At 42.6% G+C, this 26,958-nt stretch overlaps 2 protein-coding genes and 1 long non-coding RNA gene across 3 annotated transcripts; 2 read left to right on the forward strand and 1 right to left on the reverse strand.

Annotated features, from left to right (window-relative positions):
• Positions 1-1,831: 1,831 nt before the first annotated feature.
• Positions 1,832-26,798, forward strand: LOC112569920. The gene is made up of 3 exons (XR_003100549.1): positions 1,832-2,636; positions 22,193-23,710; positions 24,480-26,798. It is a non-coding gene; the product is annotated as an uncharacterized LOC112569920 (long non-coding RNA).
• LOC112569916 (tigger transposable element-derived protein 4-like) lies at positions 12,766-17,573 on the reverse strand. The gene is made up of 4 exons (XM_025247997.1): positions 17,448-17,573; positions 16,359-16,495; positions 16,012-16,056; positions 12,766-15,520 (listed from the first exon to the last, which is right to left on the reverse strand). Exon 4 carries the CDS (start codon positions 14,793-14,795, stop codon positions 13,122-13,124), a length of 1,674 nt encoding a protein of 557 aa, XP_025103782.1. The 5' UTR covers positions 14,796-15,520; positions 16,012-16,056; positions 16,359-16,495; positions 17,448-17,573; the 3' UTR covers positions 12,766-13,121.
• LOC112569917 (tetraspanin-7-like) lies at positions 18,007-21,622 on the forward strand. The gene is made up of 2 exons (XM_025247999.1): positions 18,007-18,095; positions 18,702-21,622. Exon 2 carries the CDS (start codon positions 18,874-18,876, stop codon positions 19,870-19,872), a length of 999 nt encoding a protein of 332 aa, XP_025103784.1. The 5' UTR covers positions 18,007-18,095; positions 18,702-18,873; the 3' UTR covers positions 19,873-21,622.
• Positions 26,799-26,958: the final 160 nt, after the last annotated feature.

The raw sequence follows: 26,958 nt of genomic DNA on the forward strand, positions 1-26,958 counted from the left end.
GACTTGGTCATTGGGAGGAGAGTATACATAGCAGACAGAGAGATGACTCAAGCATATCGGGAGGACAACAGAACCATCAGACACAGTCCACAACAATCAGTCTTAAACATCAGGACTGTCACCTCCAGGGCTCGAACGTACGGCAAGAGAAAGGACAAAGGAAGGTATGTGTTGTCACGTGACCTTACGGTCGTACAGAGTTAAACCCTCTCTTATCTCGAGGCCATTATTTTTTTTCAAATAAGAACGGTGGCCATCTCCTTTCCATCGTTGCCTTACCTTCACGAACACTATAAGGGTCGGACACAGCTGGGTAAACTGACCCCGGCATCGAACCGGCTACCATGACTATCATGACTTTAAATATAACAGTTGCGACGGAAGATGCTCGGCTTTGCTGACAGTGAACGATGTTCACATTCTTGCCACTTTAGTAACCTTTTTGAGGGGAAGCTGCTCCCCTATCCCCTTTTTTCCATTGTGTAATAGAAGACAAAGAAAGATTTACATAAATTGTCAAAGAAAACAGTCATCCATTAAAAAAGATATTTTACAGTCATATATGGGGGAGCGATGGAGGCACTTTCAGGAAGAAAATGCATTTTGGTGATCAAAATGACAAGTGAGTGAATGAAGGTTGAGGGTGAACAATTTCTTCCCTTTTAAACACTTGTTTGTGCAATATTCAACGCTCAATGCGCACCTGTACGCGTGAACTGTTCACCTTTGCCTTATTTTTATTTTTTTATTTTTCAGTGTCATAAAAAAAATTTTAAGTCTTTCTAGACAAAAATCAGAAAAATAGGTTGTGGATGGTATAAAGTGCGGGCATGTGACGCCAGGTGGTGTTCGATGGCGCGTGTGTTTGGACTGCATAGGTAATTCTCTTGAAGCTCCGTTAGTCACGATTCACATCGCAACATATTGTGGGGAGGAGGGTAGGGTGGTTTACAGTCGAGTGTGGCTACAATATTTGTCCTACACTTAACAAAGGATGCTTTAATTGTCTAAACGTGGAGAATCTGACATTGCTAATGAATGACAATACTCAATTAGAGCTTGTTGCTGTTCTGATGTCACGCCTGACCGCAGACTGACCGTTACAGCCAAGTTATAATGAGGAGGGGTGACGAGTGTTCGAGGATGGGAGGATGGTAGATGAGGGGATATTTCTTCTCATCCAGTTACAACTCGCAACAGCTGTCTGCTGCTCAACAAGTCAGGTTCAACCAAAGTTCGTGGTCTGTGGTTTTTGAAAAAAGGAGAGACCGAGCTAAGAAGTGAGTGTGTGTGAAGGAATGGAAGAGGGGACAAATATAATGTTATGTTCATGTTACACAAGTTGTCTTTCATTTATTTTCTCTTTCAATGTACACTTCTCCATTCATGACCTTCTCTCGCACACACATATTCTCTTGAATATGATTTGTTATTATTTGTTTTGCATACTTTTCCGTTTGCTGGGTAGGGCTTGATGAAACAGAAAATTGATTTTCTATCTTATCCCCCTTATAAATAAATGATCCTTTAGTTCTTTCTCTCTCAAACACACACACACGACTTATCCAAAATATAAAAGCAAATACAAGTATATTCTCTTGCCCCGTCATCGCCAGTCATCTATTGTCTAGCTTCCTCTCTCCACCTCTGTGTTACTCTGTGCGTGCGTGTCCCCTTTCCGAGCAGCGAGCTATCACGTGACAAAGGGACTTCCGGCCAGAAGGTCACTACTAGGTTACGTGGCGATGACAAGGGGGACAAACGTCACTAAGGGCTGGATGGGGATGGGGGAGGTGGAGATGAGGGTGGGCGGGGGAGGGAGGAGGACAGGCTGTGCTTGTTGGGTAACGCGAGAAGGCTAACGGCCGCTCGCTCCACCGAATGTTGACCTCACCGAGGTCAAGTGTCGCGCCCCAGCAGTGACAAGATTTTCAGGGACACAACGTGACCCTTGGCGCGCTGTCATAGTCCCCTCATTCACACACGTCCGGATGCGGGCAGACCTACTAACAGTGCCATTGAAGCACGGGAATTGTTTCATTACCATCGCCATCCACAGAGCACGTACTTGATCACGTGTCAGAACACAGATGCTGCTTGAGTGGCATACTTTTAAAAAAGTCTATGACAAGTAAATGTTAATGTTTCTGAACTTTCGGATTTGCAATAAAACGGAAGGAAGAGGGAATATCTGGACAAAATCATACGGCAAATTCCATAAACAATTGTCAAGTCCAGAACGATCTGAATGCATCCCAAGACGAGATTCGATCCTCAGACCATACATTCTGTATTGCCGTGATGATAGGAAGTGTTTCACTACTGGTAACCTGATCGCCGGAAAAATAAAAAGCTTGATGTTAGGTCGTGTATGCGTGTACAGAATGAGTCACTATTATCTATTTAAAGTATTGGACTTTGACTGTTGCCCATGAAAGTACAAACTAAAAGATGGTCTGCGCATGCGTGGCAGAACTTTGCTGGGGAAGGTCGGTATAGCCGCTACCTGCACAAGGTCTGTGTCCCAGAGATTCTTTGGACCTCGACAAAGTCTATGATGTCAGACCCTACACACGACTACAAGGAAACACGAACTTTCCCAGCATTCCTTGCGCCCCTAGTCCAGCGAGACTCAGGTGAAAGCTCTCTCTACCTCTCTTTCGAACTCCTTGACGATATTGACATAAACTTTTATCGCCAAGCCCTGTCTTACTTTGATTTTTTTAAAACCTGCTTCAGGGCGAATTCTCTCCGTCCTGACCCCCCACTCGTTTTGTTTCTGTCTTTGTTCGTGGATTTTCATCCGTTTTTATGTCATTCATTCATCTGTGCTTTTATTTCATGTCTCTCAGGATTGTTTTTCCGCTTGGGCTCATTCACTGTTAGTCAGCAAAAATAAAAAAAATAATAATAAATAAATAAAAAGTCTGGTACTTGGTTCACGACCTTTGGCCCTGACACATTTGGCATTGGGTATGGGGAATCATACACCGATGTAATGCTGGGCAAAGTCGCAATTTTCCGTCGCCTTCAGAATTCCATCTGTTGTCATTAACAGCAGATGACAGAAAACGACACAGATACATGTCCAATATTAGATACATATCGAAATACCATCAAACTAAACTACTGATTGTGGTGACGACGAGAAACTATTAAAAAACAAAGACTCTTGTTTAAATACGAGCCAAAAGAAATGAAGAATTGTCTTTCCCATGGGTGTTAACGGAATGTTAAATTATTCTACAAATGAGAATGAATATAAAAATATTATTCAAACTCAAGTGATCTTGTAACAAAGGTGGATACAGCGCAACGAATGTATTTTTAAAATATTACTGCTCTATTTAAGTCTACAGAAATGTCAATAATAGTACAATTTGCATAGACAGCAGCATTATTAAGTGTGCAACAGACAAACATCTCATCTACTTAAGCATTTATATCATTTAAATGTGATTTATGGCATTTAAACAGTAAATCATCATCCGTGGCTAAGAAAGTAAGGTGCGATGAATCAGTGAGTGAACGAGTAAACAAACAAGCGAACGAGTGACTGAGAAACGATTCATGAATAACTGAGCACAGCTCCCAACGGACGGAGTAGAGAAGCTATCAATAATTCAATAAAAACAAAAATCAGTCATTTTTTTCTACTTTCTGCTCCGTCACAGCCTCGACTGGGTGGGAAATACCTTTCAAACGGTTCGTGTGAACATCGTTACACCCTTCATTTGGGAATGTCGTTGATGGGAATAGGAATAGGAACCGCCGCAGCCACGCAGGCAGTGTAGGTGATCAATCACAACAGATCTCTGCGACTGTGTGTGTGTGGAGAGCGGTCAGCCATTGGTCACGTGATCAATCACAACATCTAAGGGACCAGAGTGGAAGTCTATATCTCGCCATTGACGGCCGTTGTCCGGCTTGCCCTGTCAACACCAGTGTGACGTGTAACTTGTTGTCTGCCCTCCCCCTCAGTCGATTAGTCTTGCCGGCAAGAGTGTGGAGCTCTCAGTATTAGCCTCATAATTCTTTTAGCACTGTTAATAATAACGTCAGACACACGTACTGATCACGTGAGTATAGCATCACGTACAGACTGACCATGCAAATAACCTCAAATATATTATCAATATATTATATACATGTATTATCATGTGATACATTACAAGCTACATATCGATTATGTTATTACTATCGTCAGACATACATTCATCAGGTCAGTATCAGGGTCAGACACACATAGACCATGTCAACGTAGGCACACACAGGCCTTGCCGATATCCGTTTTGGGAAGTAGTTTATTTGGGTTAAAGTCGACAATGTTCGAACCCAGACTACTGCACACCAAGACTACAATAACATGTTAGTCAAGTAAAATGTTTTTAAAAAGTTTGATGTAAATGAGTAAGTAGCTAAAAAGTCATGAAACAAAGACACTTGTACAGAGAAAGTGGGAGAAAACAAACGCCTTGTTAAGCTCTGAACAGTTTTGACATTCATCCAAATCCTTCTCCTTTCACCCTGTGGGACAACCACGGAGCTGAAGGGAAACACACAACGGCGAGAAAAATTCCAGCAAGCATAAATCAATGATGGTCATAAGGCTACGTGGTTATCTAAGGGCAACAGAGAGTTCAGGGCTTGGAAGCCTGGATGACCACCTGCTGGGTTTTCTTCGGTGTGCCGTGGTCAGCAGGACGTCCGGCGGCGTCACTGGTCGTTTAACCGCATTAGGGGCTTCACAGGCGACCGGGGACGATGGACGGACGGTCAGAGGAGGTCCGGGGATGAAATCAGTTCAGAAAAGGGGCACAAGGCGCTGACAGGTTCATGATGTATGCCGTGGATAAAATTAAAGGGAAAGGCAAGGGAAATAGAAAGTTCTGACTAGTTTCCGCTCAAACCTTCGGGTTGCGAATCTATCATTTACAATCACAAATATGGGTCCATACACAGAGGCCGCCATGTTTTGTTGCTACATCACTGAACTCTTCCAGCACCAGAGTTCACCTTCTGTCTTCCAACCGCCGCCATCGAAACGCTGGTATCGTGTATCTGAGGAACGTGCCACATAATTTCGAACTAAAGTTGAGTGATGATGAAGTACTGAGCGAAGGGGAGAAGACTAGAGTGACGGAGTTGCCTTTCTTGTCACTTGGCGAAATTTAGGTCAATTGGCGCCGCCTATGTCACTAATTTAGGTCAATTGGTTTTCATTCGTAAAAGAGGAAGTAAACATGACGGCATCAGAGAACCGGCTCGCAGTTGTATCTTAGACACTATTGTAAGTCAATGGTTTGTGTAAAACAAATATTGAGGGAAGCAACTCCGAACATCATTAGCTGGTCATCTAGGTCCAGCTGACTAGTTCACTTATCTGGGGGACCAGCAGTATGATGACCGAGTTGTCTGTCTTTTCTTGCTTCCATATTTCTTGGTCAAAAGTATAGTTTTGGGTGCCTCCCCTTATATTAAAAACAAACGAAAGCATTTACATCCAGAAAAAATGTCGTCGGTACTCCAAACCGGATGAATATCAGACCAAAGCCACAAAAGGAACAATGGCCAGTATAGGCGGTCAACGGTGTGAAGAAAAAAGAAGTGAAAGAAAAGAAAGAAAACATTAAGAGGTTAGGTATGTGGAGTGGTTTGTAAAGAAAGAACGAACGAAAGAAGATGGAAAGAAAAGAAAAGAAAGAATGGATGAAAAAACGCTAGCAGGTCACGCAGTATAATCACTGTTAGTGTTTGTCGGATTTGACGGACGAAAGAGAAGGTGAAGTATCCCAAGAGTTTGCGGAAGGCGAAGCCGTGGAGGTAGAGACGAGAGGGTGAAGTGATGTGGATGGAGCTTGACTGGCGGTGCCGAGGGCTGGGCTGCAGAAAATATCGTTGGCAAGGAAGAAAAAAAAAAAAAGAAAACTGGGAGTGGAAAGGTTGGTGGTGGTGGCGGTGGGGATAGGGGGTTAACCTCTAAGGCACGCGCGACCTGGTGATGAACCCCGAGTGACCAGACTTACCGCTCGGCTTCTGTTTTCTGTGAACGCACAGCTCGTGAACTGACTTTCCCTCACAAACCACCCAGTCTCCTCATTCTCTCCCTCCCCTCACCCCCAGCACCCCTTGCCCTCCCGAACACTGTCCTGTAGGCTCACTGCTGTTAGGGTTGGGGCAGGGTTGTGGTGTAGGTGGCCGCCAGTTCCTGTTTTGTTATCAGCGTCTTATCAACAGGGAGATGTGAAGCCCCCAATTATACTTCTGTGGCCTGTTTATGTGTCTGTAAACTGGTGACTGCCACTTATGGTGGGTACCCTGGCTATTGATCACTACTCACTCTTTGGTTTGAAGACCAGAAGCCATTCTGTACAGGATCGAGTGTTGATTAAATGTTTGGGGTGTTTTGTTTTTTTTTCGTTATTTACTTCTATTTTCAGAAGAGCTATTGTTCATTCTTGCATCCCATTTTATGTAGAGGTTATGACAACAAATAGAGGAATAATAACAGCACAATTTCTATAAAAGAAATGAAATGCCTTTGCTTCTACTTTTGTGAGATAATGATGTCCTGGGATCCACACACACACAGAGATTCATTTTCCAGAGACACCATAACTTATCCAGCGCACAAGCATCTCTCATAAATTCAAACGTTTCAAGTAAAGCTTTGACAGGTTCGTCTTCATCCTTCTGTCTTCTTTATCCGATTCCCTACTACTGCAACGGTTACAACTGTTGAAGGGCAGCCAGGTCGACCATCACCCGTCAAGTCACGTCACCCTGACGGAAGCCGTGTAACGTACTGTCATCAACGTGCCGCACTCCCTTATAAACAGAAACCGCCAACAGTCTCTCCAGGGTTCAAAGGTTACGCAGAGGTCGAGGTGGATGAGAAGGAAAAGTATGCAACCTTCCGATGGTGGTCTCCCCACCTAGGGTTTTTTTTTCTCTCCCCCTCTCTACCACCAACGCCTCTCCTTCTTCTGTCCAGTTTAAAAATAATTTGTTCTACATGAAGAGCGGTTCGGATTCACTGATCAAAAAGGAAGATTGCAGCCTACCTATCAGACATTCCTAGAATTATCTAGTTGTCCTCTTCCCATCACACACTCATTTTTTTCCTCCGTGAAAAACGATTAGATAGCCGCTGAGGGTAACCGATTCATTCTTTTGGTGCCAAACGATCTGCAAGTTTCTTCTGATCTTTGTTATCTTTTCAGTGACCTCTTAACGACAACAACAATAATAATAATTGAACAGATGTAGACTAAGGATTCTGTCTGTTTGTGTGTGTGTGTGTCGGAGGATGAGAGAGTGGAGAAGTGTGAAATTTCATGTGCCCTGGAGCGATGTTTTAATTGCTGTATGCCGCGCCTTCCGCGGAGAATGGTCCAAGGATGGTCCGAGGCTTCCACGATTTGGACAAATTGCTTGTTAATCACCACAGCCAAGCCACCCTGTAACGGCCGTCTGTATTTTTATTATTTTTCCTACCTTCGTCAGCAGCGCTTAAATACACACATGCACTTTTGAACCAACTTCCTGCCTCCCTGAGGACACCATTTACTTTTTGCTCGAATTATCTTTAAAATTGTGTCGAAAAGTGGTATGAGAAGCAAAATGGATGACAGTTGTGGGCAAATCAGTCAATGTCGCGACAAACAAAATATTAACAGCGAAGGCAGTTTACAGGTGATGGCCGGGAGTTTGTTTTCTCCACTCAAGATTTAGTGGAAGGTAATGGACTCGCAGGAGAGGGGGGTTGATGCGAGATGCAAATGATACTGGCGAGTCAGGACTGGCAGTGGATACAAGGCAGGATCCTTCGTTGGAGAGTAATGCGAGGTGTTACGGAACTTTTCTTGAGCTTTTTTCACTGAGGGAGGTGCAACTCCTACCCTTCCATTCCTGTTTCCCTCCGAACCCCAGGAGATTACTAGGACAATAAACAGAAAGCCCGACTGAGAGAAGCGTGTTGCGCCGCACGGGTATCGAACTAGGTTTTAGACGCCCGGGCTGATGTGCACAAGCGAACTTAAATTTCTTACTTAAGTTGGCCGACTTAACCGCAAACTTTACTCAGCTGAGTTCGCTGCTGGCGATAATTCTCATCGGTGTGCACAAGCGGACTCAACTGCTTGCTTAGTTAAGAAATGGGTCAAGACAGTGACCTCTCGTCCTTTTCGGAATTGCCCGGGAATTCTCTCGCGTCACTGGCTATTTATAGACAAACAGCCAATCAACAATCGCTTTGTTCGTGTGTTACGCTTTTATGTTTGTCTTGTTCAGTCTTTTCAACCACGAACTATCTTTTGAGATTGAGTATTTGCCTGAAAAAATGGAAACAATTATCAAAAAAAAAAAAAAAAGACCTACGTAAAAGACTGTATAAAATTAAACTACGATAGCAAGCTTGCTAAAATAAGAATGTTGTACAAAATATGATTAAAGAGACAGTTAATTAACTCCATTAGGGAGAGTAGCAATACTTATAAGTCCTTAATTTTATCAAAACTAGTACACCTTTGGTTACTACTACCTAACCCTCCAGACTGTTATAAATGACATACAGAAATCTATCTTTAGGTTTGTATGGAATGGAAAAAAATGATATAATTAATAGAAAAATATCCAGGCTGGAGGCATGGGCATACCTGATGTTAAAACTTATATGAATGCGTTAAAATTATCATGGCTGCAGAAAATAAAGAAAAGTAACCACAGCTGGAAAAAAATCTTCTGTCTACACATAAAATAATAGGTTATTTGGACAATCTGGGCCCTGCAGTTTGCCACTATATTAATGCAAAAAGCTTATGGATGGATATACTAAAAGCATACAGGATTTTTGGAGAGAATATAGTGTGTGATAAACATGAAATTTTGTCAGAACCTATCTTTCGTAATGATAGAATAACAATTGGGAATAAGCCAATTCTATATAGAAGATGGGTGAAGAAAGATGTATACTCAAACACTTGACAAATGAAAGAGGAAACTTTCTATCATATCAAGCTGTTAAAAATAAATATGATGTTAACATTGACTTTGTCTCTTTTAATGGTTGCATAAAGGCCATAAAAACATACATAAACTTAAATTGAAGGAATAAAACAGATTTATCTCCTTCTACATATGACACAAACAAAACTCTAAGAATTAATTCGAAAATACAGAAAGGAGCAAGACCATATTATTATAAAAATATTATCTAACGCATGTATACCAAACTGTTGCTTTCACTGGATAAAAGGATAAATAGAATGTTGATTGGCATGTTATATTTAAAGCAATGGCTAATATAAAAGATATTAAATTAAAACGGCTTCAAATCGGAGTGTTACATAGAATCTGGCGACAAGAGTAATATTATTCCACATGGACTAGAAGAGGATTATGTCTGCAGCCTTTGCAGAGATGATAAAGAAAATATTCAGCATATTTTTTGGAAGTGTAAATTTTTAATTTTTTTTTTTTGGAAAAAACTTACAAAATGTATATTAGACAAATGTACAAATGGCCCTAAGAATAACTTTTAGTGAACATTTATTTTATTTGATGCAATAAACTTTGAGACAGATGTTCCATTTGATTTAATTTTATTGCTGGCAAAAGCATACATATATTCTGTATATTTAAAAAAGTTATCTCCCAGTAGAACCCTATATCCAAATATTGAAAACACAGATATTGAATTGAAAAATTTAATGCATGTTTAGAATTAACCAAAGAAAAGTTTGCTAAAACACTGGCTATCCTGTGAACAACTTGTTAACTAAACTAAATACTGAATATATACATTTATCTGATCTTGATTATCAAAACTACATATGTCTTGATATACATTAATATTGTGCTGTCATCCTATACACATGGGCTCCAAGGTGCATTCTATGATGATTGCTTTATTTGTGTGGCTTCTCTGGGCAGATGTATGTATTCTTAAAATGTTTGTTAATATATGTGTATATGTTTTTTTTATGTTGTATATTGTAAAATATTGCTTGTTAGTTATGTATACATATATTGTTATGTATCTGTAAATAATCATGTATCCCTTATGTCTCCTCGTAGTCTGGATACCCTATACCTACTTGAAAATGTGTGTGAATAGACACGTTTTCCTTCCCTGATTTGGTATTTGTATACGTGAAGATAATATATGGGTGAGCTATGCCTCAGATGTAGCTAATGTCATAAATGTATAGATAAGTATAAGTTCAGTGTACAGTTGAAATGTGCGAACTGCCTGAAATATGTGTTATTTATTGATGTATGTTGAAAGCTATCAGCATTTGTGTAGGCTACAACTAAAAGACAAACCACTACAACCTATACTGTTACTAGCGTCAGCTGGTCCTTTCATAGGGTAGAGCATGATGAGATGGAGGAAAGATTTGTGTAGATTGTCAGAGATATGTTTGTTGATCTATTTATGTAAATTGATGTGTGCGATAGTTTTTGTTATGTTTTGTTTATGTATTGACCGCGAAAAAAAAATCAGCTGTGGAAAGACATAGCAGTTGCCATCAGTGCTCGTGGAGAGCAAAAACGGGAATGGGCCCAAAATTTTAAAAAATGGTCAATTTAAAAGCCAGGGTGGTCGATGTCCTGTATTAAATCGCACAGGTACATGATATCGACTCGCCGAAAGCGGAATCGAGCGTAGAGTTCAACGTCGTCATACAAGTCACATTGTTTGTGTTTTATGCCGTGCCAGCAACTAGGGCTATATCACGGATCATACAGGTCAAAAAGATTGTGTCTGTCACGAAACACACATTCCCTCATCAAATGTCTTCTTATCATCATTCTAAAGCACAGTCGTCTCGCTGCCATCTTCTGTCACTCTTCACGCGAAGAAATCAGAAATGTGCTAACTTAAGTCGCCCGACTCGGCTAAGTAAGGGTTTATACCTGGGGGAGGGCAGTCTTAAAGTTGAGTAAGAAATTTTGTACTTAGCAGACTTGAGTTGTCTTGTGCACACCGAGTTACTGTACTTAAAGTTGAGTCAGCCAACTTAAGCTTAAGTTCATGTTTAAGTTCGCTTGTGCACACCAGCCCCGGTCCTTTAACCACTTGGTAACCGGTTCCCTCATTGTTCCTGACTCAAGGATAGGACACGATGGTCACATCTGCAGTTTCTTTAGTATTTGTTTCAAAAGAAAGCTTTGTATGCGCACACCTGCTAGAGCTCATGCACGTGCAAACTTACCTCCACAGGTCGTCGTACTTTCCAAGTGCCTTGTGCAACGAAAACAGACTATGGGAAAAGGCCAAATGTCAAAGTTTGCTTCAGCGCACGATGCCCTTTCGACTCGAGGTTAGGGGTCAACGTTACTGCTGCCGGATGTCCAGCACGGTGCGTGGCAGTACCCACTACACCACACTCAACTACCTTTGCCCCTTGAGGTAGGGGCTCACAGACCTGCATGGGTGTCCTGTTACACACCTTATCATGTCACTGTCTGTCAGGAAGGCGGTTGGCAGAAGAAGGGGGGGCTAGGAATCAGAGGCTGGGGCTGGTGGTCAAATGGAAGCGAAAGTGGACAAAACCGACGATGCCACGAGGAACGGAGGGCGAGCCGAATGAAGGAGGGGTAGTATTCACAGAGGTAGGAAAGGGAGTAAAATTCTACAGCACCTGCTAGATCGTTCTCTGGATTAGCTTTCAACATTTTGTAACAGCTGTGGCGGCTTTCTCTTCCCTACACCAAACAGAAAGGAAGTGACAAAAGAAGACGAAAAAGATTTAGAAATAAAAAATATATACAAAGCTAACGAACAAACTGGACTGCTGCTGCGTTTAAGTGCAGCGACTGAAGGTCAGGTATCGACAAGAGATACGCTCCAATGATCACAGGGTATCAACATCCTCTGAGAAGAAAACTTCAAATAAGCCTTTATAAGTGAATCTCTCTTTTGAAAAAAAAGACATGGATAAAACAATTATTTAAACCTATAAAATCGGCTTTGTTATTAATGCAGATGAAAATGTTATCTCTCTCACGTCCCCGGCAGCAATCACTTCCATGATAACGAAGAGCAGCACCAAAACAGCCTCCGGCCACCTCCATCTTTCTTGTCCAGCTCAGGACTGAGGAGCACGTGCCTTCATCAAACACGGAGGTCACCCCACCACATCCATGACAAGCGGGAATTCTTTTTGAATTCGGATCTCTATCTTTCTGTCAATCTTACCATCCCCTGGGAAACTGCTGCTCGGAGATTTAACTCTGATGCTGTCTAGAGGCAAGCCTCCCTTTCTGAACCCAAACTGTGTATTGGTGAGCATTCCACTTTGTAAAGAGTATGCTGCTCCAGGATCTTGGCTTAAATTTTCCCCACGTGGAAAAGGAGTGAAATTCCTCTGTGCATTACTGTCCTTCTTGCTGCTCTTCCTCTACCAAATGGGCACCACCATTGCAAGCTACCAATCTTTAGTCGTTTGTTCCAGATTTTCTGAAGGTCTTGGTCAGACACGGGATGCATGTTCTCCCACAGCTAGAATAGCATCTGAGGTGATTTCGCCTACTCCTGCTGCTTTGTTATTTGGAATGGTTCGTACCGCCTGTCTGACATGTGACTCAGGTCTGATCTACCAAAAAAGCGGGATTGTTATTAAGTGCGAAGCTGGGCTTGGGGAAGAAGGTAGGAGTTACTTAGGGAAGGGACCAGCAAGGTTTTCTTTCCCTTACGTTTATTCAGCAGCTTCAGCTAGCTGTATTGGCATACAATAGATATTATTGAAAACAATAAACCAGAGTGAAAATATTTAACTGGCTAAAATAATAGATACACTTTTAAGCTGTCAGAGTACTTCTATCTGAAAGTCGAACAGCAATGAAATAGGAACTGACAAGTAACCCTATGAAGTACTTGAAAGTACATTAGTCCAGTTCATTTAGTCGGCACTTCAAAGACTTCCAAAACAAAAAAATGCAAAAACCTCGCAAAGACTAAAATTAAAAAAACCAAAATCTTATTGGAAACTGAGCATTACATGTAAGAACATTTACTAATAAGACAGAAAATCATTAGTATAAATGGGCAAAAAGATGTCACCAAAAGTTCTTCAAAAGGGAAAGACACTCTAAGCGTGTCATATCCGAGTGGGTCACTGGCAGAGATGATCCACCCTGCACTTGATCACTGACAGAGCCCGAATGTCGTCCGGCCTCGCCAGGGGGGTCTGCTCGAAGAACCGCATCAACACATCCAGCGCCTTGGCAGCCTCCTCGTGGCTGACGTCCGCTCGCTTGCTCGGTGTGGAGGCGGAGGCTATGCCAAACAGGTCGTCCCGCTTCTCTTCTTCTCCACCGCTCGTCTCCCCTGTCTTCTGACTGTTGGCTAAGGCCAGAGGCTGCGCATCGCTAGTCAGTTCGCAAGTGGGCAACCAGTTGTCCACCGCCAGGTACTCATCTGGCGTCATCAGGTGGGACGGCGGAATGTTTGTCGCGTGGCCCAGACGCTGCAGGAGGTCGTGAAGGTCGCACGCGGCGCCCGAAGGTTTTACTATGTCTGCTGCTACAGGGGACGACTGTAGGTCGCCTGGCACGAGCTTCACTTGATGCCAGAAAGCCGCGATGACCTCGGCAGTCACGTGATCCCAGCTGAGCTGGCTCCAGCGAAGGGCATCGCTAAGCTCGACTAGGGGCAGCGGACGTCCAGCCTCCACCTCCGCCACCAAGAACTGCATGACAAGTCGTCGATAGTGCGATTTGAACGCCTGCGCCATCACAGCTCCCACCGGCTGCCGTTCGTGACAAGTGGCGGAAGGGGGCAAGAAAAGGCACCGCACGTGGCTCAAGTCGGTGTGAGTGATGTTTATTGGCGTGTGGTCCTCCAGCAGCAGCAGGATGCGCCTGTTCTCACGCGCCATGCGTCGATCGAAAGCTTGCAGGAAGTCACGCAGCAAGCTAGCTCCCAGCAAGGCATTCTGGTTGGCGCGGTATTCGATGCACAGCTCGGATTTGAGTCTTCCCCTGAGACAGGGCGGGTCCTGCACTGTCCCGATGATCAGGGGCTTCAGCTTTTCGCTGCCCTCAGCATTTGCACACAGCACCACAGAGACCCTGTCCTTCATGGGCTTGTCCAGGCCCTTGCTTGGGTCCGGGGTGGTCAGTGACCGGTCAGGCATCAATCGATAGAAAAGCCCTGTAGCGACTAGAAAGTAGATGTCCCGGCAAGGATACCCATTTAGCCACCTCCCTGGAACCCCTCGCCAAGTGATGCTCACGGCGCTGGGGTCTACTCCGATATGATTGTCTCCTGGGATGTCTTGGCCGTGTTCGACTGGCTGTTCACCGCATACCAGCCTTTGGGAAGCCAGTACCTCTCTGGACTTGGACGTGGCCCTCTGGCTGGCGATGCGGTGCCTGGTCTTGAACCTGTGGAGCCATCCGTTGGAGTACTGGAAGTCGTCAACACCCAGCTCCGCTCCGATCTGCCGTGCGGTGTCCCGTAGTGCGGCATCTGTGACGACCACGTTCTGCGCGCTGGCGGAGGCGAACCACAGGTGTAGTGCATCCTCTAGTTCCGCGTGCTTGCCCTGCCGCAGGCGCTTGGCGTCACGTGACTGGTTGGCCAGCCACTTGGGCTTGCCGCTCAGGATGTCCCCCACGGTGCGGCGACTGACCGGCTGACCGAAACGCCGCGTGAAAATGTCTGCGATCTCCTTTTGCGTCTTGGATGGGTTCTGATCGTGAAACACACAAATCTCCCGCTTCTGTTCCACAGTCAGACAGAACAGTCTTCGCTTTCGTGACATCTCCCTCAATAGACAAATCATGATGGCAGGTCAGCATGCACAACGGCACGCAAGAGTTCAACAGATGGCAGTTTTTATTTTATTATTAATGTCATTCCAAACCTGATTTCACTATTCATGTACATGAGGCGATCCGCTCTTTTTTCGAGCTTTCATACAATAGAAGGGAAATAACCCATGATGTCGACCCTCTCTCTCTCTTGTTACTATAAATTTTTACTTCTCATCCTTAATTCTTCAGCATTTGCTGAAATGTTTGGCTGTCATCAACCCTTTAACTCAAAACGTGACGTAGCTAACATAGGTGGCTACATTGCAATCCATGTGGACTCAAAAAGTCTTGAGCTGCACTGCATCCAAATGAATCAGAAGAGAAATGCCAGATAATTATTTTTAAACTAGCTCTTTCCACATACAGTTGTTGTTTGCTTAGTACAGGTTTCAAATTACACCTGCTTGTTTGCAGAATTAATGCAGTGTGATATTCATCTTTCATGTTATAAGATATCACCGACCCAATGAAAGAATCATCTAGTGTTTTTCGCTAGTTTTTCTCCCTTTGTGTCGTCAGGGCACATCATTTGTCCAAAGATGCACCATATGTGTACTGAAGTTAAGGTTCGACAGTCTGCATGACAGAGTGGACCATGACATGAAGCATCATTTCTTCATAGGCACTCCCCATGCCTCAAAGTCTGCTTGACGGGTGGGCAAGCCACCCAGTTTCTCCCCAACCCAGTAATAAGCTGAAACAAAATTACACCAGAAGCATTATGTATTACTCAAAATCAAATTATTTTCACAGTTATGCTCTGCCAAACATGATACATTTGGCCTTACTTTTTGAAGAAGGGCAGCTGATGAAATACAGCATCAACAATAGTTCAATAACTAGTGTTAACAACAACTCCAAGATGGAACAGTGTTATTTCTCCAGAATCTCAGCCCTCCCTCCCCTTCCCTACTTGGTCCCTACAAAAAATACAGATGTGGATTATTTTCTAAAAAGCATTATTCTTTTTACTCAATTTAGAATTTTGAGGCATATAAATCTTTTCTTTCAAAATGTTCTCTCACACTCTCCTATGCACGTATGCACATCTACCCCCAACCAATACACATAATATCTGCAATAATATATTTCTAGCTTTCAAACACTCGTCTCTGTTAATTTACTTAAATACAATAATGTCAAAAAATTTTGGTGTGCATATAAAATATTGTGTTATACCCTTACATTCAAGAAAAACAGGAGCAATGTTGTATACACTGTGACGGAAATCTGAAAAGTAAAAGAAAAATATATGCAACAGAATGTGAGTTTCAGATTAAGAAGAACCGAACATGTGCACACTCATATCCCCATGGTCATGTGTGCACATTCCCTTTCACACACACACACCCCACCCCCAGCTATGAATGTGTCCACAATCTCATATATATATATACACACACATACATGTATATAACTTTAAGAGGGCAAGATTATGCAAAAGTTCTCAAACAAAAGGTTTCTGTTGATGGTACATTGAATATCAACGTTTGTCAATGGAACTATAGTGTGGAAAAAACAAAAGAAATCACCTCTTGAACTGTTCATGCGATTCCATAGAAAATATGTTCCAATTAAAGCGAGACCTTCTGCCAGTAAAGCCACCTTGATTCCAGCTCCTAGATACTTCCTGAAAGAAACTGACTTCGTCTTTGGAAACTTCCTCATTCTAAACAAAAGGAAAAATAGATGAATTAATCATTTAATCTAACTGCATAACCTGCAAGCCCTAACCTTAACACCAGACACAGGAACGTTGGACACAATCTTTTGATCTACTCGTTATTAGGAATGAGGTCTTGTGCAGAAAATTAGTGACAGGCCCTTCACTTTTACATCTGCCACTTACCTCCCCTTTTTTCTTAACGTGCATTAAAAAAACAGCTCTGTGAGCTCTGCTCTTAAGCATAGTAAACTTCTAACCTGTTTTCTCTCTCTTTGATAGCTCTTGATTAGTCTGTCCTGCCAATTTTCTTTTGTGGATTACCTTTTAGCTAGCTTTTAGTTGCTTTGCTACCTCTGTGTTTTTCTCTATATTTTTTTTTTACTTCATTTTTATTGTTGATCATCTTTCTCTTCCTTCATGAGCTACACATTAATTTACTTTTTGTATGCCCTATGCTCCTCGAGGAGTGACAACGACAAAACAAAATAAACTTCTTTTATTTTTATTATTACTTAAGTTATTATTATTATGTATGCCAAGTCTGATGTAATAGTTGCTTTGCTAGCTTTTAAAAACAGACTGAAAAATTTGATAACTTCAGTTAAAATGTTAAATTATTTCGACTAAGTGAAACTGTTCAAACTCACAGATGTTGTTTGATTAATGGTACTGTTCTATTGTACATCTTATTTTAACGTGGATGTTGGACTAATTTGAACTTTTGAAGAACGATCTTGCTGTTCCCTTAAAACAGCATATAACGTATACATGGCACGATACTGCTATATTGTGGAACTGACTCAAAGAGTACAACGGTGAAAGTCACTGACGTTTACACTTGATAACAACAGAAATTAGAGGACTTGATCCCGACGTCCTTGTAAGACCGATTACAAACTTTTGTTTCAAAAACAACAAAAAGCCAAGTAAACAGTTATCTCTTTATAACCTCTACCTTATCTTCCTACTGTAGTCCCTTGTTTGTAAGAGATCAGCAGACTGACGACGAAATAAAACACGATGTCTTAAATCTCGTGGTTGTCATTCAGCAGACAGCCATTTGTTCCAGGGGAAACCACCCAAGTAATCTAAGGGAGGCTACCAACTATTTCGTGTTTAAGCTGTGGTTTCCCTCCCCTACTGCGCTCTTTCTCTATTTTAAGAAAACTAGTACTAAATTTTTTTGGGTCTGCTTTAAACTGTTTTGTTTATTCGTACTTTTATTATTTTATTTCTAGAAATTACCGTGAATCGTTGACTTGAAATCATACACCAGGAATGCAAAGAGCGAGGTGTGGCATGTGTGCAGATACTTTGTAAATGCCTTGAATTTTTCTATACTATGTGTGTACTAAATTGTCATGATCAATAATAATAATAAATTCTATTTTGACTGCACAAACAAAATTTTGCATTAGGAAAAAGGGTTTTGTTACTGAATAATCAACTATGTCTAGGAAGTTTCTAATTTTAAACAAAAGAGCAGAGCAAACTTTTTCCGCACTTAATTACAGCGGATTGTGGTGACTCGGAGGACAGCAGTCCCAGGCTGAGGTTAAACACGTTGTAAAAGTCTTAACAGACGAAACTACAGCTTCACCAAGTAAAGCAGGTTAATTTTTATGTAGATAATTTTGTATGATCCGCGAAAGATGTTATAAATATCAAAATGAATTTTGAAGGAAAAAAAGTTTCCCCACATCTTGTGTAGGAAATGCCTGCAAATGTACACGAGAAAGACAATTTTTCTACCCACACACAGGCGCAAAAACAAACACACACCTCTCATTTTCAAGCTAATATTCTTTCTTATGCTTAACAACAAAGACAACTGCTCGCTTGTAATTAAGTTAGATAACAACAAAAACAACATTGAAAGTGTCACGCCACACAATCGTTTGTTCGTTGAATTTTAAGTGAGGCCTATCGAATCGTTCATCTACTTCTGTGTTCTTTCATTGATCTTTATAAGGATTCTCATCTAGTCTGTAAGCTTGCCCACCCTACCCCAGCCCCCAACATTTGAAACGAATTAAGGGCGTGCCTCAATTCTGCTCTGTTCTCTTATTCAGATTTTCCTCCTTTCTTCTCTCCTAACCTTTCTCAACAAAAGCACTGACAGACTTTCTTTGTTTGCCCGAGGGTTGGTTCCTCCAGACAGAAGATGTAGATGCGTTAGAACACGCGTTGCCACTGTTCTTGTTCCCAGCTGCAGGTTGCTGTACCGAACGCACCAATCCCTCCACTCGATGGAACGGGCCACCCAATGCAGGGACGCCAATCAATGGACTGACGAGAACCTGACACGGCGTGGCGTTTGCAAGACTGACGGGGTGGATCCACCCGCTGGAATTATCGACTGCAGACATCTGTGACTTTTAATGACAGCCTCCCCTGTCGTCTGTCGTTCTTTAGTTATCTCTCTTCGGAAAATAAAGATGGAGAGCTCCGACACAGAGATTCAGCAGGAGCACGAAGAACCGTCCGAGGACGCCGCTAGCCCACGTCGTCGGCAGAAGACGGCGCGAGTGGTCCAGCGGTCCAAGACGTTGCTGGTGCTCCTGGACTTTGTTCTCGTCATCTCGGCCGCCGTTGTCATCGCCGTGGGCGCGTACGTGCAAGTGAGCCTGCGGCAGTACTGTACGTTCTGCTGGGACGACGACATCTGGACTAGCGTCGGCCTCGTCTTCGGGGGGATAGTCGTCTTCCTCGTCGCATTCCTCAGCTTCGTGGGCAGTGTCAAGGGCAACCTGCGGGCTCTAGTCACCTGCGTGCTGATGATGGGCGTGGTGGTGCCCTTGCTGGCAGCGGGAGGCATCGCATGGTTTCTCCATGGAGACGAGCTTGAAGAGCAGGTGGCGCGTGGTGCTCTGAACTCCCTGCTGAACGTGGAAGGCGACTACGATACATCCTCGGATGTGGGCAACTCCGCCACGCGCACCTTCGACGCGCTCCAGCGAACCTTCAAGTGCTGCGGCGTCTACAACTACACCGAGTGGGACACCTACGACCTGCCGCAGATCTACCCGGTCTCTTGCTGCAAGCACGGGGCAGCAGGAGGTCAAGACCGTGGACTGACGGTTTCGTGCACTATCAACACCGCCCCTTGCGGGCCACCTTTCACCAGCTGGGTCAAGGACAAGATGTCGGTGGTGGGCATCGTGGCTGGTGTCGCCGTGGCCTTGATTCCAGTTGTAATCTTGGCGGGGCGCTGGCTTTCTTCCTCATCTGTGCCTTGTGCGGCGAGAAGACGGAGCCAGAGCAGACGCCCATCTGTGAAGACGTGGACGATTCTCCGATCGAGATCACCATCGAGTTTGGACGCCATCGCCACCCCTGACTTTAAGTGTAAAAGCAGAGAAAGGACATTTTCCTGTTAAGGATTTCAGAACTCGTCAGCCTTACTCTTGAATCAACTCGTCAGCAATACATCCTACCCATGGGTTGACTAGTAATAGCAGACTCATATGAGTAGGGTTGTTTTTCAAACTAAACCGTCTTTTATATATTTTGTTTGTTGAATCTCGAGGACTGACTGAGTCCATCAGTATCACTACAGTCTTTCAGTTACTCCATCTTATAACTCCAGCTAGCTTTAAATAGCCTTGTCTTCCATATGTACAACCTTAATAATCTATATACAGTATTAATTTTTTGGTAAAATGCTTTCTGTGAAATAGAATGCAGTTTTTTTTAAATCATTTTTATTGCCATTGACCCTAATTTTCATCGTTTGTTTCGCCACTTTCATATATTCTGTCACATAAAAGGATGGCTGGGAATATACCCGGTTAGCATGCAGCATTATCCGTTTGTTTACAGAATGCAGATCAGTACAAACAACAGAATTAATAGCCAGTGAATCAGTATTTTTTTCTTTTAGTCATTTTCATAACTGACCATTTTTGTTTCGTATCACTGTTGGAGTACATGTGAACACGATTTTGTGTAGCTCTGTAGATGAAACGCATCTTGTGTTGTGTAACAATATCCTTTTTATGTGTTGATAAAAAATGAAATTTTACTTTGTCCGGCCAGTAGAATTTTTGGCACAGAAGCAGTTATTACTTCTTGCGAATAATGAATACATTTAGGGCTCAACGTGCACTTACCTCCGATCATGCCAGCTTGCGAGATCCACCCTTGTCCACCATTAAAGGCTTAGTTTTGCAAGCATGAAGGCCACACTTCCGAACCTGTCTATATTTGTAATGAAGTTTTGTGGGGCACCTTGTGTATTAGTTCACATGTTGGTATGTTTCACACCAAGATATATCAGAAGCAGCAGGATATCATCCCTCTCTCCTACCCCTACCTTTTATTACATACCATTGTCATCTAACGACCTCACGTATTTAAAAAAATTATTTTTACATTATTAAGTCATCTTGTTTAATGAAAGTTTGATGTTGTATGTGATGGATGTGTGTTCAGTCATATTTGATGTGCACAATGAATATGTAATCCTGTAATCTTATAATCCTGACATCTTGTTTGTAATCATGTAATCCTGAGATCTGATATAATAATCTTGTAATTATGAACATGTTACTTCCCTTTATTATCGATACGCAGCATTGCTAGATAACAGATTCACATAATACCATCGATCATTTGTTTCTGTGTCTGGAAACACACAAAGTCCTCCATTTGTGGCAATGAATGAGCCACTCACAGATGACTTAGAGGCCCCGCCATTAGCAGAACAGAAGGTTAGGAACATCGATCTTTCTCTCCATGAGTAGCACCAGGGTGTGCGACACCGGCACCAGAAGCTGAAATCAATAGCAGGAAATCATCTTCTTTCTTCTGGCACTTGACTTTTTTATTTTGATATTGCTTCAGCGAACGTGGCCCACGCAAAACACAAGCTTGGGGTCTGAATCCCAACCTTGCCTCTCCTGTACTTCCAAAAGTCATTTATCATTTGTCAACTGTTTATCTTATCTCGATGTCAAGAAATGAGTTTATATCTTTTCTAGAATCCTGTTCTCTGAGTCCTCTCATTTTTTATGTTTAAATTTGTGTACAAACACTCGTTGTAAAACATGTTGAAGTACATGGCTTGCCGTTTATGAGTAATGAAGTTGGTATCAACAATCCATCCGTGTCTTGACATTAAAGAAATCGTGTCTGTCAATAACTTTGGTCGTGTCTTTATGACAGGCTATTGTATATTGTTGCTTATTATGTGTATGGATTTTTGTTTTCGATCATTTCCACCGATAGCAATGCTCGCTCCAGTTTTATGTTGCCCCGTTGTCCTTTGGCGCAAAGTGTGAGTGTACCTATGTCTCCTTGTTTTGTGATCGTCGCCATAGAATATAATTATATATCTTGCTTTAAATAAGAATCACAAGCTAGATGATATAAGTAAATTTATTTGTTTATTTTGGTTGGTTGGTTGGTTGGTTTGGGTTGGTGAGTGGATGGGTGGGTTGGGGTTTGGGTTGGTTTGGTTTGGGTTGGTTGAATTGGTTGGTTTCCTTCCTTGCTTCTCTCATTCTTTCTTTCTTTCGTTTGCCACGAATAGTTGTTCAGAGGTAGACTCGGGCAACGGACGATTTAGATGCTATAATTCAGAGAAAGAATTTTTTTTCGGGAGGTGTGTGGGGGGGAAGGGGAAGGTAGTGGTGGTGGTAGATGGTGTTAGTGATAATCTGCAGACAGACTTCAAAGAACACATTTTCTGCGATTCAGATGCCAAGACGCCGGTTTTCATTTCCTGCAGCGTGCTTCGCCACACCTGGAGTCGGAGGGAGCGAGATGGCGAAGGATAAAGAAAAGATGCAAGTAGAGAGCGGCTTGGAACGGGAGGATAGTGGTGAGAAAGAAAAGATCGCGAGATAAAAGTGTTGAAGGTGAGATGGAAGGAGATGGACAGGGGAAAGGAGGGGGAATTAAACTGTTTACTCCCGAGACAGGTTAAGTGAGGGAAGAATAAGCGGAAAGGCAAGGGAAACTTTCCAGATTGTCTTCTGTTACTATAGCTACCACTCTTATCAGCGCCTGCAATTACCGGTATTTCATTGAGATTCACACATTACTACAGAAAAAAGTAGTTGTAACATGCGATGATTTGATGTCTTTTGACAGCAGTTCTTTGAAGTAGCTCTTCAAACGAGTCAAGAAAAATCTATGATATCAAGAACACTGCTAAGTTGGAGAACTTACACTAACTACTGGTACGGATGGACAGAAGGACGCATGGTCAGTAGAGTGTGGTCGAGGTCTGGATTAAACATCTTCACAAGCGTGCGAGCGACCTTCCAATAAAAATAATTGAATTCATATTCGAAGACCAAAGGTAACGTGACTGCGATTTGAATGAATTCTTCCCGGTGAGAACAGTGACGTCAGTGGAGAGCTGAGAGGTTCCATGCAGCAGACACTGGCGCTGTCAGCTTGACGGTGCCTACATTACTGGACTGTAATCGCCTCCAACGACTTCCTTATGTCTACCTGTAACTACTCTGCTAGAATCGTGAACAGCAAGGGCCATTACACGTGGTTGTTGTCTTCCCCTGATTGCCACCTACAAGCTTGGTGAGTGTCAATCAATAGGTGAGTACAGTGCTGTTCATGCCCTTTGACCGTATCGAAAGGTCACGGATGCGAGACTAGAAAAGTAAATCTTCAAAGAATGTTTGCCATGATAATGGTAAGTAAAAATAATTGAATTCATACACAGAAACACTCAAACAAAAATACCAAAAATGACCCCCTACCCTATTTATCTCTCTTCTGCCGATGTGTGTGTGTGTGTGCGCCGGTATATTAGATACAGGTCAAGACACACATACAGAGAGATGAGAGATCCAATTCAGATATAAATACAAATCTCATAAAAATTTTAATCCATGATCAAAACGCCCCACCACACCTCCATTGACGGGTGTCTCTACAGTCGGATGGTGGGAGGAAATGGAAACTGCCCTCACCGCCAACAGGTCGGCTTCTTACATATCTGTGGAGTTTGTTTACAGGAATTCCTGCCCTACTGGAGAAGAGCCCAGCCACTGCCATGCCGACTGACCTTTGCTTGGCACAAGTCAGATAAAGACGATTCCTTCCTTCTGCCACAGAGAGCTCCTCGTGGTTAGCAGCTAAGGGGCCACGACTCTTTGCTTCCGCAGTTTCTGAGGCGGCGCCTCTGTCGGCAGAGTTCGTCGTTCGTGGCAAAGGTTTCGTCAGAAGAAAACGGGGATGAGTAGGGAGGTAAGACTATTAATGGAAGGACCTTTAGTCTCTCTCTCTCTGTCCTCAAACACCAGTCCTGTCCGACTGTGGGGTCATAGTTCACAACGCCATCTTCGTCGTCTCCTCTGCCTTTTCTCTCTTCTTCAGAGTTCGTTAATTAAGATATTTAAAACTAATGTTCAAAAAGCGCCTGTACATTTTTAGCTGTCTTTGCGGACTTTTTGATGAGCCAAAATATGGTTTTGAGGTGCCTGGGTATGTTCTTAGGGTACCTGTGAGTTTTCTTGAGATACCCGTATGTATTCTTCAGATGACTGTAAGTTTTCTTGATGTGTCTGAATGTTTTTGCTAGCAACCTGCTCTTGCTCGTGTTTGTTTCTTTTTATGACCTCTACCTGTTTGCATTACTGGTTGTGAAGTCTATAGACAGGACTTAGGTTTGTAACACATTTGTTGTTGTCCACCGTGAAGTGTCGAGGCACCGAGCTGCACGTGCGACACCAGAACATCAGTCGCCCTCTCTCTCTCTCTGTGTCGGAGAGGTAGAGGTGTAAGGATTATGCACGTGCTTCTCACGAGCAGAATGAAAATTGTGTCATAGGTTCAAATCTCATCTTGAGGGAGAAGGAAGTACTTTAAACCTTCCATGTCTTATATATACATCTTTTTGTCTAACTTAATAATACGGAATCTATATCAGCGCCATATTAGCTTCAGGTTAAAATATCACAGCATCTTTCCGTCATCTTGGATACCTTATTAAGCTTATCCACTTTCGATTTTCCAGGAAGTTTGCTTTACTCCTTCTCCAGGCCAGGCTTTGAATTCGTTCAACAGGTAACGATTTGCTTTGCTTCACGGCAGACGTGAAAGGTCACCGGAGTTTGCACCTGAAGTGGGAAAGGTGAGCGAGGGGCGTGGACTTTCTTGAGACTGTGGTGTACGTGCAACAGGGAGGTTGGTGCACTGGTTATCGACTCGTCTCCTACGCAAGACAGAGAGGAACAAAGAAAAAAAATCTACAATTAAATAGTAGTTTCCGGAAAATAAATCAACATCGGGTAAGCTATAACACAGTCCTTCGTTTAGATAGAATGTAGGATGCAGGTTCTTTCTGTGATTGGTCACTTGCCCACCACGTGATCTGATAAAATTCTTTAATTTAGTTTGTACGGTAGCAGCTCATTTCATTGCTTGTCATGAAATAAAAATAGCTTGTGCTAATGAAGAGTCTTTGTGCTAATGAAGTGGCTTTGTGCATGTCGGTAATTGCCTACTTGGCGCTTGGCATGCAATTTCTGAAAAAGAAAGCTTCTAGTCTAAACAGAGAGGACAAAAAAGTGAGTAAGCGCATGTGGCCAGAGTGAGTTCTTTCAACAGGAACTTTCCATTGGAACTCGCATGCCAACATGTGCGCGCAGTCATCTCCAAATAGACTTTAACACCTTTAGAGAAAGTTCCGTTAGCTTAGGTTTGAAAGTCAGCAAAGTAAATTAAAAACTGACTGAAAGGATTCTCTCATTTCTTTTTATTGTTTATTTTTTTCTGTTTTTTTTTTTTTTTTTTTTTTTTTGTCTTTGTTTCTTTTGTTACTCTTTCTTTTATCCTTTACTTTGTTCATTTATTTTATTTTGCTCCATCCTTTTCTTCCTTTCTTTACTCTTTGCAATTGTTGGTTTTGGGGCGGTAGGGTTCTTTATGTTGCTTTTTTATTTTGGGTTTTTTCTATCCTCTTTTGGATTTGTGTGTGTTTTTTTGCTTTTTGTTGTTGGTTTTTTTTTTTTGTCAGTTTGTTTACTAGGCCTGCTTGAACATGCGCCTGGGCACACACAGAGGCATGCAAAATCTTTAATGCAATGGCGTCGACTCCCCCACTCAGCTGTGCAGCCCTCCCCGCCTCTGTACCAACCATCAAGCAGCTCCGCATGTTCACAGGGCTCATGTGAACACAAGTGGCAACAAAGAACGCAAAAAGCCCCAGGACTTCGCTCACCAGCTCGTTCTCCTAGTCACACCACGACTTTTACACGGGGCAGTAAACAACCTGTTGTCAATCCCGGTGTCAACCCCACAGCACCAGGACAAGGGGACAATATTCTCCATCATAAAAAGTCTGTTCCCAGCAACAGTGTAGACCTCGCTTGTCTCGTACTGTGTCCCTACATGCTTTCACTTGCCTGTTGAACTTCTTTACAGAATTGTGTTTGTAGTTCTTGTATTCGTACACTTTACGCCGGGTAATCTTATGATTGTAGGCTTTTCGTTAGTCCACCTTGTGTCAGTTCACAATGGGCATGTACACCTGTTGGTAACACATTAATAATGTCAACGCACCTCAATGCCAAACAAAGAAAAATTAAGTTTAAGCTAGTATGAAACTTCACCCTGAATCATTCCCTCTCTCTGCTAAAGGCGAATTATTGGAAGAAGAAAGAAAAAAAATCGTCCTTGCCGTTAGCTTAATAGCATTCTTTACATCCATTAGTTTACAGTTTTACATTTTTATAATTCTTCTTCTGGAAAGGTCACCGGGATTCAGCATGGCATCAGAATGACGTCATAATGTGACGTCGTCGTTGTACTTCATGGCTGTCGCCACCATGAATCCCGTCCCTCGTTAATGATATCATTAGAATTAATGACTCTTTTCCGAACACCAGGTGGTCAGAACATTGAGTTCGAAGGATTTGGATCTTTGAGGTAGCAGAGGAAGGAGCAGTTGTCTCCGCTTGTAGTCGAGCATCGCGCAGCACACTCACGATTCATCTCCAGGAATGTCGAGTCGTTTCATCGTGGTAGTACCTCGGTACTTGATCGAAATTCCAAAAGCAACACTTGTGCAACCTTTCATCTTTAATACTCTCTCAAAGTCTCGTTTCTTTAACACCCTCTCCAGGTGCTTTACATGCACATGACACGGTGTAACTTTTTCTCTCCAAGTGCTTGACTACATGACAATAATTATACAATGAAACGGTTGGTAAACATTGTAAAGATGTTGTAGTGCAGGGGTCTTTACCTTTCTGAACTCATGTTTACTCTTCTTGTTCACGCATAACTATAATTTTCTTTTTAGGTTTTTTTTTTATTATTCTAGGTATCTTCTTTAGAACACATAAAAACTGCAAACTCGTTAACTCGAAAGGTATAAATCAAGAGTTGTTGCAGAATGTGGTGATGGAGGTCTGATTTTTTGGTGAGGGTTAGGTCATAGTTTAGGTTATGGTTTGGGTTTGGATCTGGGACAGAATGAACAGACAAAACGG

The sequence above is a fragment of the Pomacea canaliculata genome, linkage group LG8 (genome assembly GCF_003073045.1).
Source record: "Pomacea canaliculata isolate SZHN2017 linkage group LG8, ASM307304v1, whole genome shotgun sequence".
Classification (NCBI taxonomy): domain Eukaryota; kingdom Metazoa; phylum Mollusca; class Gastropoda; order Architaenioglossa; family Ampullariidae; genus Pomacea; species Pomacea canaliculata.

What these genes read in the sequence shown, in the direction of transcription:
- LOC112569916 (XM_025247997.1), bottom strand. Translation starts at nt 14,795, where the DNA reads ATGATTTGTCTATTGAGGGAGATGTCACGAAAGCGAAGACTGTTCTGT.
- LOC112569917 (XM_025247999.1), top strand. Translation starts at nt 18,874, where the DNA reads ATGACAGCCTCCCCTGTCGTCTGTCGTTCTTTAGTTATCTCTCTTCGG.